Here is a 13,737-nt window from a genome sequence, read left to right on the forward strand (position 1 = left end):
ATTGCTCCCGCTATGCACACTGATTGAGGAGAAAAACATTTTGCACCAGTAAAACACCCTCTCTCTTTTTTCCCCTCTAGTATCACAGTTGTTCAGAATGTTTTAATCCTCAAACAAACAGCACATAAAAATATCTAAAGCAGGAAATAAGCTCATGTTCTACAGGGTGACTAAAAATGAACACTTCTAATTCTCACCGGGTGACAGATTACCGTAAACACACACGCTGAAGTTTATTTAGACTCAACAAGTGCACAGCTCTGCTACTGCAAACACAACACAACGTGTGTAATTATTCACAGCTGAAAATAGACCAAGTTCACTCTGCTAATGTTTGCTTAAAACTGTAGTGCAAATGCTAAATTATGTATTTGGGGCAGACTGGCTGCAGTAAACAGAACTTCAGTCAGATTTAACATAAAAAGCCTGTTTGCAAATCTCTGGTCACATTCAGTTCAAACATTATAAATATATCAATGCTTAATCTGATTTAAATAGCTACATCTGTATTTTGATAGTAAATGTGTGCATTTATTACCTAAAAAACGTGTTAAACGATTACTTTGTTCCCATTGTAGGTGTTTGTTGATACTAATAGATTCACTTAGTTTTACCGACAGAACTCTATTACAGTTTTTCTTGATTAAAAGAAAAACTTGAAAGAGTAGCCCAGACGCATCACCTTTTACAGTCAGGTCTGTACACTGCTTGCTGCTTGAAGAGTTGTGTGAAGGTGTGTCAAACAGGGACTTTCCTACTGATCTGTTAGCGTCTAAAAGTTAGAATGAGGTGATTTCTGCTTGGTTACCATAGATTAAATAGCAAACTTTGGACTGCTTGAATGACATCTGTGTTAACTATTTTGCAAAAGGGTGAGAAAAATGTATCCAATGAGAAATGGCTAACACATTTGCAAGATTGTGTCTCCTGCTCTGCCAGGATAGTGATGATGAAAACCGAGTTGGGTCCCAGTTTCTTTAAACAAGTCAAAGCAATCAAGAAAAACTGTAATATGAGTTGACGTGAAATATAGCAAGATTCCGTTTAGTTGCAGAAATTTAGGAGAGAAAGGAGGAGAACTGAAAATATCTGATCAGAATAGCCAACTGAATGTTTAATGCCAAACTAGGAAAAGCATGGAAATTACAAAATAAACAACATTTGATCCCCAAATTTTAACAGACTGTCACAATTATAGTTTTTGCTTGTGTTTCTTTGCTTTTATTATGTGTTGATCTTTCCAGAAGCAGCTGTCAGGTCAGGATCGCCTTTCTGTCTTGGTTTCCTTCTGCTCTCTGTAATGTTTGTGTTTGGGCTTCAGGTTGGCTCTAACTGATTTTCAGAGTGTTCATTAAGAGTCTTATTACGCCATGGCACCTTTTAAAGACATAGTAATCATATGTAAATATCTGATTATTATATTGTTGCATCATTACATCAATCTTGCATCTGTTGTACTGTATGTTGTTGAATGTGAATAAATATTCTGACTTTCAGAAAATAAAAACAACTTTAGTAATCTTAACTGACTTAAAACTGGAAATATTTTATCTATGGACTGGAGACCTGTCCACGGCGTACCCTGCCTCTTGCCCAATGGCCTCTGGAGATAAGTACCAGATGGCTCCCCTGCGACCCTGCACGGTTAAGTGGGTATAGAAAACGGATGGATGGTTTCAGCGGCGTATGAATCTACATATCTGGATGTGAACTTGGCCCAGGGTAAAAGTGCCTTGAGGCAGCAGTTGATGTGAATTAAATCCAAAAACGGAACCAAACGTAATTTACATGAAACGGTCTGTGTGCCTTTTCTTTGATAACGTACACTCTGCTGGATCTGAGAATGTAGGCACCCCTTTTTAATTCTCTGAGTTATGGTGAAGTCACTTTCCATGACTGATAGACGGAGACGCCTGACAAGAATCAAACGGAGCAACTTTGCTGTACCTCATTCAACTTTTCTGTTATCTAGTCCTGTAAAGTCTCTCACTGTTTCGACCTTACAGGTTGAATAATATCTCTATTTTCACTTTTATTCACCTCACTGAAACGGGTTAAGATGAATACAATCAAATCCCGGATAATGGCCGATTAGTTGTTGTATCTCCAGCTAAATTTATTTTTTTGTGAGCATTCGTGCTGTTTGGAGCTTCCAGGTAAGGCACAGACTCTGTAAAGACGTATAAGCTAAATATATCCACTTTGACATAAAAAAGGGTAGACAAATTAACAGAAAATTTTAATCTTAAGCTTAGGAAAAGTGTAGAAATTTGAAATGAAAAAGCTGCATCAACCCTGGTATATACCAAACAGGATCTTTACCTGCTGATACGTAACATTGTTAGTGTGTGGTGAAAAAGTACTAACCGCCTCCAGATTTTAAATGAATTTACTGCCACTTATTACATTATTGGTTCACTTTCTCTAGACCAGGGATCTTCAACCCTTGTCCTCGGGATTTACTGTCCTGCGTGTTTTAGAAGCGTCTCTGCTTCAGCACACCTGAATTAACCTCCTCAGCAGCCATCAAAGGCCGCAGAGGCCTGTTAACCACCTATTTATTTAGGTCATGTGTGTGGAGGCAGGAAAACATGCAGGACAGTGGATCCCGAGGACCAGGGTTGAAGACACAGCCTGCTTACTGCCTGATCGTGTTGTGATTCTGGCCGGCTGTCTGTCACTCCCCTGCTCCATGTTAAATAACTTCACCCCATTCACCTGTTATCTTCAGGCAGCAGCTCGTTAAGTTAACAACCTACACCTCTTCACCTGCCTTTATACACTGGTTTCCCACAGAGTCACGATGCCAGACTATTGCAAGCCTTTATGTGATTAAATATCCAGTGTGCACATTCACCTTCATGCCAAGTTTCTGACCTTGCTCTCGTTGCTGGATTTCCATGTTCTTGCCTTGCCCTCGTTGGATGCTTCAGTTGGCTTTTGATTATTCTGGACGTTTGGCCTAGACTCACCTGGACCACAAACCCACGCCAAGCCCTTTAAACCTTTCTGCTACAACGGCATCATGCCCAGTTGCCACCACAGAATCCCTGCCCAGACCTGTCAAGAGCTGCTGCTGATATCCACCTGTGATCGCCTGCCCAGAGGCATCAGCGTCTTGCCAGGTGTAGGGCTTGCTTGTTCTATAAATAAACCATTTAATACGCCATCGCTGCGTCCGGCTGAATGTCGGGTTCTCTGCTTGGTCGATGCATTACAGATCTGCAGAATCAAGAAGTCACTTGACACAAAGTAGGCTGAAATATCTCAACAAGCAACACATGATTGTCTAGTACAAAGAAATTCAATAATAGATAAGAAATACAGTCACAGACATTATTCATTAAGAGTTACAAATCCATTTTCCCAGGATCTATAGAGACCCACAATGAACACCATTAAGGGAGAAAACATGGAATAATGGTGAGTCTTCCTAGGAATGGCTGGCCAACCAAAGCCCTTCCAAGATCTCACAAATACTTCAAACAACACCTGAAGCACTGCAGGCCTCAGTTGCCCCTGTTAAAGTCAGTGTTCAACAATATGATTGACATTTTCCCATGGGAGAGTTCTGCTCTCCACCAGAAAATCCTGAGAGAAAATGTCTAGCCATCAGTTCTTGACCCAAAGGCGTAGTGTGCTTGGGTTATTCTACTGAACAATAATCCAAAGCATAAGAGCAAGTCCACCTCTGAATGGCTCATAAAAGCAAACTGTGATTTCTGGAGAGGCCTAGTCAAAGTCTGGATGTAAATCTGATTAAGATGCTGTGGCATAATCATAAACCAGAAGGTTATTGCTCGAAAAACGTTTCAATGTGACTGAATAAAACATTTCTGCATCAAAAAGTGGGCTGAAGTTCCTCCACAAGTGACTCATAGCCAGTTATAGCAGCAGGTTGATGGCAGATGGGCACGATCAGTCATCAGGTTTACGACACAGTTACGTTTTTTTTAAATAATGCCACATTGGTTTTATATTTTCAGTCCATGTACAGCACTGTGCATCGTCTTGTCACTGAAAAGTGCTTTATAAATAAACTTGCCTTGCTTTGGATTGTATATTTTTTCCTTTCCTAAACGAATCATCATTAGTTAACTGCTTTTGTATTCATTCAGGTTATGTCTAGTATAAAAATCACTGTAGTCTATTTCCTTAAGGAAAAGGGCTATAATTATCTGTTGTTACAGCACTATTCCATTTTGTACTAGCAAAACGACATAATTATATACAAAAACAAACACACAATCCAAAGCAGATAGTGATTTCTATAAAGAAAATATGAGCTCTACTGGTTCTCCCATGATGATAACAGTCAAAGCACTAAAGGACTAGCCTCGTGAGACCATCCTGATCTCGCGAGGTTTCAAGGTTTCACTCGCAGATCAGTCTGGATACTCTCCGTTAAAGAAAATTTGGAGCCGTTCACCAAACGAACGTCCAATCAGCGTTGGCTTTGAGGCAGGTTGCGGTGTGACGCAACCGGAAGCGCGTCAGTTCAGTCTAAAGAACATGGCGGCTTCAGCCGATGAAACTAGCGTTAGCGCGGCTATCGAGCAAGTTTTATCGGAATTACAGAGTATTTCTCTGCTGAGCTAACGAGCCTTTACTTGCAGCAGCAAGAGTAGCTTGGCTTGTGGTTGTGTTTTCGTCGTCGCTCTGTTACGAGCGACGACGAATCTGATTGGTTTATTTGGCCCGTCTATCACCAACATAGGCCAATCAGCTGACCAGTATTTTCGCCCCTTCCCAAAATTACTTCAACGGAAGGTTTCCAGATGGATATGCGGAGCAAATCTATCTGGCGGAGTCAGGTAACTAAAGGACAACATCAATAACAAATTAGGATTCTTTTATTTGAAATTGTTCATCTTTTACACAACAATTAACACAACAAGCTTTTGTGGTCCCTCTGGCCGGAGACAGTCGGCGACGGTGGGTGCTGGATAACAACTGGAACGGCATACGATGGATAAAAATATCTCCCACACACACACTCTCACAGACTCACACACACACACACACGGACCAACACTCTCCCACAGACAAAGATATGCAGAGACAAATGCAAAAAAAAAAAAAAAGCACATTACGACACACAGTAACCATCTAACACAGTCTAACCATCTACTGTAGACATCAGAGAAAGAGCTTAAAGTGCATACAGGAACAGAGGAGGGCTACTCCAGCTCTCAGTACCAGTAACGACCTGTTTAATTTATGAGTGACAATGTTCTTCCACGACAGCAAAGATTTTAGTGCCATGCACTAGATCCCCAACCATATATTTACCAATCAAGATGTAATAACACTGCATAGTTCACAGGGTTAGTCTTATGCATTATTGCGGTATGATGTACTGTAGGTCCGGGTCGGTCCGTCACGTAAGCCATGGCACAGAAAGCTTGTTCAGTCGGGACCAGAGAAATAAATCCAGCACAAGAAGCTCCTGTTGCTTCACAGCTTTCAATGAATAACCCAAATGAGGGGAGGTGAGCGCTGACGGTTCCAACATGGCATGAAGATGCATAGTAGGAGGCTGAAATGACTCCGGATGACATGGTGGGGGGTTCAGTAGGGGGCAAAGAGGACTTGTGGATGAGAGGTCCTGATAGGCCCGGGAGCCGGGCGGAGCAGTGCAGCAGGGAGCGTCTGAGTCTGGAAGAGGGCGGGTCTGGGCGTCGGGCTGGCGCCGTGGTTTGTGCGGTGCGTGAAGGAGTTCCCGATGGCGGCGGCAGCCACTGCTGCCAGGTGAGCCGGAAGGATCTGAGCCGTCAGGGGTCGACACTGATGTTCCTTTCCTAATATCAGCTTAATCTAGGAGAGAAAGTCAGAATACCCATTTCAGTTCGAAACAGAACAACATAAATGATCAACAGCCACAGATTAGTTTTTTTAAGTAAAAGAACAAGATGAACAAAAGGTTTGCAGTCTTGTTGCCTACCAGTTACTTTGGGGAAAACAGTCAAGGCAAAAAGAAAGTAAACCCTCTTTCAGTTCTGGGGTTGGACATTTCAAAAGATAATTAGTTAAGATAAGGCCATTGTTAAGGATTATGAGATTATAGCTGCAGGAAGCAGTTAACAGGGAAACGGCGGATAACTGATGGCCGCAGAGGATTTCACAGATGTGGCATGCGTAAACAAATGGACAGTTATCTCAGGGCAGAATGGACACGTGGATTTCCCTGGAGCCAACGGTCCAAAGAGCAGCAGAAAGTACTCAACGTGTCCATCGAAGATCCAAAAGAGAAACATAAGTGTTGATAAATGTTCACCTTCAAGTTGAAAATTATGATTATTGATGACCCAGTTGGAGCGCCAGCTTCAGGTGTCAGACTGACTGGTTCTAGATCACAACATGGAGCCCTCGCTTGTTCTTGAAAGGCAAACAGACACTATGTTTTGGCTGAAGTGTTGTGCTGGTTCAGTTTGCTGCCCCATGCGGTTACCATCGCTACATGGTGTGCTTTTGAGCACCTTCCACAGTTATCAGGTGCTATTAGAGAGATGGAGTTTTCTATTGGCGACCCTACCACGCAAGCCTAACTTTTTAAGGCCTTTTTTCAATGTCCTTTTAAAGGAGAGGTTCCCAAAGTGGGAGTTGGGACCCCCCCGGGGAGTTGTGAGACACCATTCGGGGGTCACAAGATGATTTGATGCTGATGTGGTAAAAAACGTTTAGTATTTCTTGTACTTTTTTGTAAGAGTTCCTATAAAAATATGACTTTATTTTCGTAATTTTTCCAACTTTTTTCTCGTAATATTGTGACTTTATTTTTACAATTTCCAAAAAAAGGACCCCCTCCCTTCCAAAAGGGGGCCACCAGTATCCGGCGCTGGGATTTTTGGGGTTGCAGGGTAAAAAGTGTTGGAACCCCTGCTCTAAAGAACTATAACTCTAACATGTTACCTGAGGCCTCTTTAGGGTCAGGGATGAAGCTTTTTTGTTGTTGCAGTTTCCATAAGCTTTTCAATTAAATTAAATTCAATTCAATTTTATTTATATAGCGCCAATTCATGAAACATTCCATACGTTTTAAAACTTTAAATAATGTTTCTGTGGAATAACGGACTCCAGATTCCTAATTTATGATAATAAGGACGTTTCCAGTCCAAAATAAATTGACTCTGTTTTTTGTCTTCACACTGTGAGAAGCTGCTTTTATAGCAGTGGCGATATCTGATTATTATCAGTTAATAAAGTGCATTGGATAGCAGGCTGCTACTTTCCCCGTTAAAGTCTCTAGGAAGCAGTTTTGTGTATTCGTCATCTTTATTTAGTTTTTAAACTTGTCACGTTCCCATGAGTAAAACAGGTCATCACACTAAAAAGGGCGTACTTTCTTTTTAACGTGACAGTTCGTAGTGTTTTCATTTTTTAGCGTGTAATTCTTTGCTAAATGGTAAAGCTACTCTAATTAGATGAAGGATGTGGGGCGTTCTTAATGGAACAGCTCGTCCTGTGATTTAGGGACATGCATTCATTTAGTCAGCTCAAAGATACCCACAAAATAACACATGCTGGATTGGTAGGAACACAGGAAGAAGCAACTATGTTTGATTGATTTATTTCACTTTGGAGGAAAGAAAATAAAAAAAAATGGGAACTTGGAAAAAAGATTTAGCCACTTTCTAGTATTCTACTGGTCAAACAGACATTAAACAAGTGTTTAACAGAGTAATTTATGCAGAAAACATTCATCCTAATCATTGAATAGTGTGTAAAGCGTACCGAAAGGTTTAACCAAAATGTAACACAAGAGACATATCCTAAAAACATGAAGGCTTATGTATCTGCAGAAGCAGAGGGGTCAGGGAACCTAATGAGACATTAAGGTGGTATCAATCAGCTATAATTGGTGACACTGTTCCAGATGCTCACCAAGAAAAGATCTATAGCAGCCCTTTTCTTTCTTTGTTTCACCACGTGATCTGCAATCTGCGCATCAAGCATGGAGAAGGCTTTTTTTTCCCCGACAGCTCTCCTACTGTCTGACAGTTTTCAAGATAAATTGCTAATAGAACAGATCATCCAAAGCAGAAAAAATGGTGCATTGAAAAGCAACGTCCCCCAAAATTTTCCCTTCTATCCAAACAAAATTTAAAAAAAAAGGCTCATTTTTTTGTGTTTTATGTTTTGTAGTTTTAGCTGAAAAGCAGAAAAATGGAAATCCTCATGGGGTGGAAATGTCACCAAAGTTATCTAGCCTAATCTTGTGTATCAGTGATGAAAAGGCTGCGTCCTCCCAGCATAGCAGCAGCCGTCACAGGTTATCAATAACCGACTCGTGCCTCGAAACCCAACGGGAAGCATTCCTTACTCTGCGCTCATCAGAGGAGCTCCTCTCCGTTAACTCAGTCAATGATGGGTTTCAGAAAAAGTCATTTCCCCCTCACTGATAACCCTGCTGCTTGGTCTTTGCAAACAGTGGGAGTGATAAATGTCTTTTTCGTATGCTTTTTTTTTGCAAGACTAACCGCTCCCCGCATTAAACCCACATGGCTCTTTTATTTATCGTATGTGACAATCAAAAATATTTTTTTGAAAGGATGGTTTCAGCTCAACTGGAGCCAAAAAGAGCAGCGGTTTTCTGCCAAGTTCCAGAAATCCCAACAATGATCTCAGCTAAATAAAAAGTTATTTCTGTTCTCTCCTTTGTTCTGTGGTTTATCAGCTTGCGTGACCCTAATGCAAACCGCTTTGATGCCTCAGACCACACCGCTCAAAATAAGTTAAAACTGACATTTACAATCACCTCTAAACAGTAATCGACCCAAGCCTGCATTCCTCCTGCAGCAGGCTGGATCAGACATGCCTTTTCTGTCAATAAAATATCAAGTTTTCAAATTAGACCGCAGCGTTCCCGAACACAGGCCTTTGATAAAAGCTGGTTGGCAGGTGGTCCACTTATAAAAGCTGACATTTTACTGAGTCAGGTCCTGTCGAGCCGACCGAATGTGACTTCATGGGGGAGGTCCAGAAAAAGCTCACTAATTTGTCCAACTTTCTCTCCAATAAAAATCCTCCTGTTGCAACGTTGACTTATATAAAACTCCAGAAGCTGAAAGCATCTGGAAGAGGGAAAGGCGATAGGTGTTTGGAGTGAGAGATGAAACTGCTGCCGCTCACGAACTGACAAGCCTGAGTGGCCGTGATTGTTGTGTTGACACTGTGTGTTGTTGGTGACACGGCTGATGTGTGGAGAGACTCACCGGCTGTTTGGTCTGGCCTTTCTGGGGTTTGCTGTAGGGGCTGTACTTAGGCTTGGCTGGTTTACCTGCTGCTCGGTCTTTATGACGCCGGCTGCTGATGTGCTAAAAAAAAAGAGGAGGAAAAACGGTTCAAATGACACGAAAAAAGGAGTCAACTGACTTAGTTTGACTTGAACTAAGATTTTATGTCACTAACTGAAGATGACAGCTACTTTATTATTTTTTACCATGAACACAAGTTCATGGTAAAAAGTAAGTACTGGATCAATGTTTTGTTTCTGTGATTTTTTGTCTCTCTTGTTGTGTCTCTGCTCTGTCTTCTGTAACCCCAGTCGGTCGAGGCAGATGACCGTTCATACTGAGCCTGGTTCTGGTTCTGCCGGAGGTTTTCCTTCCCATTATTAGGGAGTTTTTCTTTCCACTGTCGCTTCATGCTTGCTCAGTATGAGGGATTGCTGCAAAGCCATGGACAATGCAGACGACTCTCCCTGTGGCTCTACGCTTCTTCAGGAGGAGTGAATGCTGCTTGTCGGGACTTTGATGCAATCAACTGGTTTCCTTATATAGGACATTTTTGACCAATCTGTATAATCTGACCCAATCTGTATAATATGATTGAACTTGACTTTGTAAAGTGCCTTGAGATGACATGTTTCATGATTTGGCGCTATATAAATAAAATTGAATTGAATTGAATTAAAACAATGACATTTGGTTTATTACGCCTTTAAAATTACAACTCTTGGATAATCAGTTTTGCAGCCACTTATTATGGAATTGGTTTGTGGTGAGGAAAGAACTGAGCATAAAATGCAAAGCTCTCAATTTACTGGTCCATCTACGTTCCGAATGCTGCTTGTCGGGACTTTGATGCAATCAACTGGTTCCCTTATATTGGAAATTTTTGACCAATCTGTATAATCTGACCCAATCTGTATAATCTGATTGAACCTGATTTTGTAAAGTGCCTTGAGATGACATGTTTCATGATTTTTAGCGCTATATAAAAAAATTGAATTGAATTTCTATTAATTAAGGGGGGCTAAGGAGAGTAGTTATTAATCGTCAGTATCTCTTCCGCTGTAAACAGAAGCTACAGACAGCTTGGAGATTCGGGCTAAAATATAAAAATGTTACGGCAGGGTTTGGCTAGTGGCGAATTTTCACAATCCAAACAACCTGAAACTCAAAATGTATTCGAACATATGCTTGCAAGTTTGAAAGCGTATGTTCCAATCTCCCATAATTACACCATTGTTTGTGTAGCATAAATTTTCTCAGCACGGTAACATTCATGTTGCGGAGCCACAGCGCTTTGCAGAAGCCGTGTTAAAAGAGAATGTAAATGAGATTACATTTTTAGAGAGGAAATTAATTAAATAAAAACACGCAGCCTATTGTCCAACCCAAGGACGTCAGGCAGGTAGGGCACCTACAGCTGAAGAAACAAAGGCATTTTCCACTTTTCAGTGGCTAGCGGTGTTTCCTTGGTAACAGGGTAAAAAAACAATGCAGAAGCCATTTTTGTTGGTACCTTTTCACCAGCAGGCGACCATTGAGTGTTTCAGGAGAAAAAAAAAAAAACATATAGCTAATAATTGTTTTTGAACAAGAAGCTGAAATTCATCCTGGTAACAGCAGAAGTGAAAAGGCATTGAAATAATTAAAAATCAAATCCATTTATATGTTTTCACGCAACGCCTACCTGAGGAATAGATGACATCTAAAACACATTTAATGTAGAATTCAACTTTAGGTGAATGTGTACGATAATATAGTAAACAGGAAGGTCTGATCAGATAGGGGAAATTAAAGGTAATGTTAAATAATTAACTGACCCATGAGAGAGGCATTTTCCTCACATCTCAGTCTGAGCCTGTTCAAATTCTTCAGTTCTTTTTCTGTATCATCCTGGGTTGAGGCGACACATCCACAGCATGCTTCTACTGGTATTTCTTACTCTGGCACTGAATTTAAAGGAGCATAGCGTAAGGTCCAGGATTGTTGAAGACGTCTGCCCCCACTGGTGATAAGTTGAAATAATAACAATAATTGAACTTTATTGATCTCACAATGGAGAAGTTGACTTCTGCATTTTATCCCATCCCCTTAGGGAGCAGTGGGCTGCCACTGTGACACCCAGGGAGCGGTCTGGGGTTAAGGGTCCTGCTCAGGGAGCAGTGGCAGTATGTGGGAGTTGAACTCAGAACCTCTGGGACCCAAGCGCAATGCTCTAACCACTAGGCTACCACTCAATTTTTTCCTTTTTTTTTGACACTGGTATTTTGCATCTGCATAAGAGGAAAAAGAAAAGCATCTGCTGCTGTGACGGGACAGGCCTTTTGTTTGGAGACATAATGTCTTCTGAGGTAAGAAAGCTTTAAATATTGAAGTTAGCCTGTTTTCTCTCGCTAATGCATCGATTACAGCAAAGGTTCAACAACATAACCAGGTGAACGAGAGCATGCAACACGTCACACTCACGTGTACGCCCAGAGGATTTGACCAGAATCACTCTCTCATGAACTGACTAATCCAGCCTATAGAGGCAACTGCGTTAAATAGAGGATAACTCATTTTACATGTTGGACAATTGTAAAGCCATGTATGGGAAATAAAATAACCGTGATCCCACTGTAATCCTTGCATGCATTAAAGGCATACTTATTTTGACATAAATTGTAAAATTGAAATGAATAACCGGTGGTGCTTAGATTTTGGAGGTAGAGAGTCGTGGCTTACCATGCGTCTCGTTTTGGTCTACAGATAATGCTCAACAGCCCACCTAGTGGTGGAATTTTGCCTATTACTCCTTTAAACATCTCTTGCTTCCCTTTTCCCAATCCTAAAGTCCTGTAGTGCTGTTAAAGATATTCAGTTTACCCACATGTTGTTTTTTTTGTTTTTGTTTTTGTTTTTTTACACCTAAATCCTGCCCTCCTCCTTTAGAAATATTACATTTCACTAAACCGTCAGCTCAGGTTTTAAGACTTCTGCTGTGAGCGCAGGAGGCCCTCCAGACGTAGGGTGGCAAATTTCTCATTACAAAACAATTTTAACCATAAACATATGAAATGTGAGGAGGAGCATTTTATAACCCAGGTTAAAAGAAAGAAAGTTGGCAGTCTAAATGTGTCAGTCAGTTCGTGGATCCACAATGCAACATAATTCAGGCAGAAACAGAACATCTTTTCATATATTTGTCGCTTTTTTAACCTAAATTTACCTAAAATTGGCTTATATTCCTGTTTTTGTTAAATGTGCTTGGCAGCACATACAACCCTTCTCATTATAAAGATAAGTGAGACCAAAACAAATGCTTTTTTCATTAATCAATGCAAAATAACATCATTAGACAGGCAATTAGGGGTGTGTTTAAAGATGTGTTCCCATCTATCATTCAGCAAATAAATCCACAGGTTAAAGAGTTAAGAAGCCTTATTTGTCCTGAGCAAATGCCCAGACAATTTTTTTTTAAACTAGAGAAAACGTTTCCATGAAAGACAGGAATAAAAATCTGTTTGAACATCTGTAACTTTGATTATCAGTAGCTAAATTCAAAACATAATTAAATAATAAAGGCCATCTAAAATATAAATAAGAGACAGCTCAAGTCTGTGAGGTATACTACATCCTCAACAGTGATTACAAAATGTTTGTTCGATGTCTGAACATCTTGAAGAAAGGAAGGTTGACAATTAAACTTTTGTTACATATCTTGTAAAGTTAAGAAGTTTCTCGTCCTTTATATTTAATTTTGTTTCAGAAAACTGACAGGCCGGGAAAGAAGAGCATTAAAGCCGCAATGTGCAAGATTTACACCCATCTAGTGGTGCCCTACATGAATTACAAACAACCTCGCCGTTAAGTGCGTAATAACTTCTACGGAAGCCGCGGGGTGTCATAAATGTGACAATGTCAACAAGTATGTCCTCATGACACAGACACGATGAACCCGGTCAAATATCACTCCGCCCCTCCGCGTACACATACTCCCTTTGAGTGTGACGAAGATGAACAACTGTCTCTGCCGAGAGGTGATAGCAGCAGGACTACGCTGCCCTATTTCTAACATAATGGTAAAATAAACTTGACTGTTATATGAAATGAATTTACCTGAACAAAGAGCTTTTGTCTCGTAGGTAGAAGGGAAGAACACGAAAGAGTTTCTTGTGGCCCCACCCACCGATCACTGAAGATGATCGGCGGGTGGGGGAGGGGGGCACAGAGAGGTGAGCACGATGCAGGCGGAGACCTAGCAGACACAAAGCTTGTGTCTATCAGGCGCACCGCAGGTGGATTATTACCAGGATGTGAGACATTGCTGCTTTTCTAACCTAAAAATCGACCATCTAAATCCTGTCCAATCACAGTACAGCAGTTGATAAATAAAGTGCTGCTCCGACGTTGTGTCGAGACAAAGCAGGGAGACCCTCCAAGACAAGGCTGAGAGATAAAAGGACGTAATTCGCTCGGTTCTCTTGGTGTATGTAGCAGCCTTTGAGGTAAGAGAGCAAAAGGT

The 13,737-nt window shown here is 41.0% G+C and overlaps 1 protein-coding gene across 2 annotated transcripts in view; it reads right to left on the reverse strand.

Moving 5' to 3' along the window:
• Positions 1-4,835: 4,835 nt before the first annotated feature.
• Positions 4,836-13,737, reverse strand: part of znf385d (zinc finger protein 385D) — a 121,012-nt gene continuing 112,110 nt past the window's right edge. For both annotated transcript variants that reach the window (XM_021324160.2, XM_012877703.3), the window contains 2 exons: positions 9,216-9,317; positions 4,836-5,817 (listed from right to left, as the gene is read on the reverse strand). In XM_021324160.2, coding sequence (XP_021179835.2) covers positions 5,572-5,817; positions 9,216-9,317 — 348 coding nt within the window. In that variant the 3' untranslated portion in view covers positions 4,836-5,571. The remainder of the gene's footprint in view (positions 5,818-9,215; positions 9,318-13,737) is intronic.

This window comes from Fundulus heteroclitus, chromosome 3, assembly GCF_011125445.2.
Source record: "Fundulus heteroclitus isolate FHET01 chromosome 3, MU-UCD_Fhet_4.1, whole genome shotgun sequence".
Classification (NCBI taxonomy): domain Eukaryota; kingdom Metazoa; phylum Chordata; class Actinopteri; order Cyprinodontiformes; family Fundulidae; genus Fundulus; species Fundulus heteroclitus.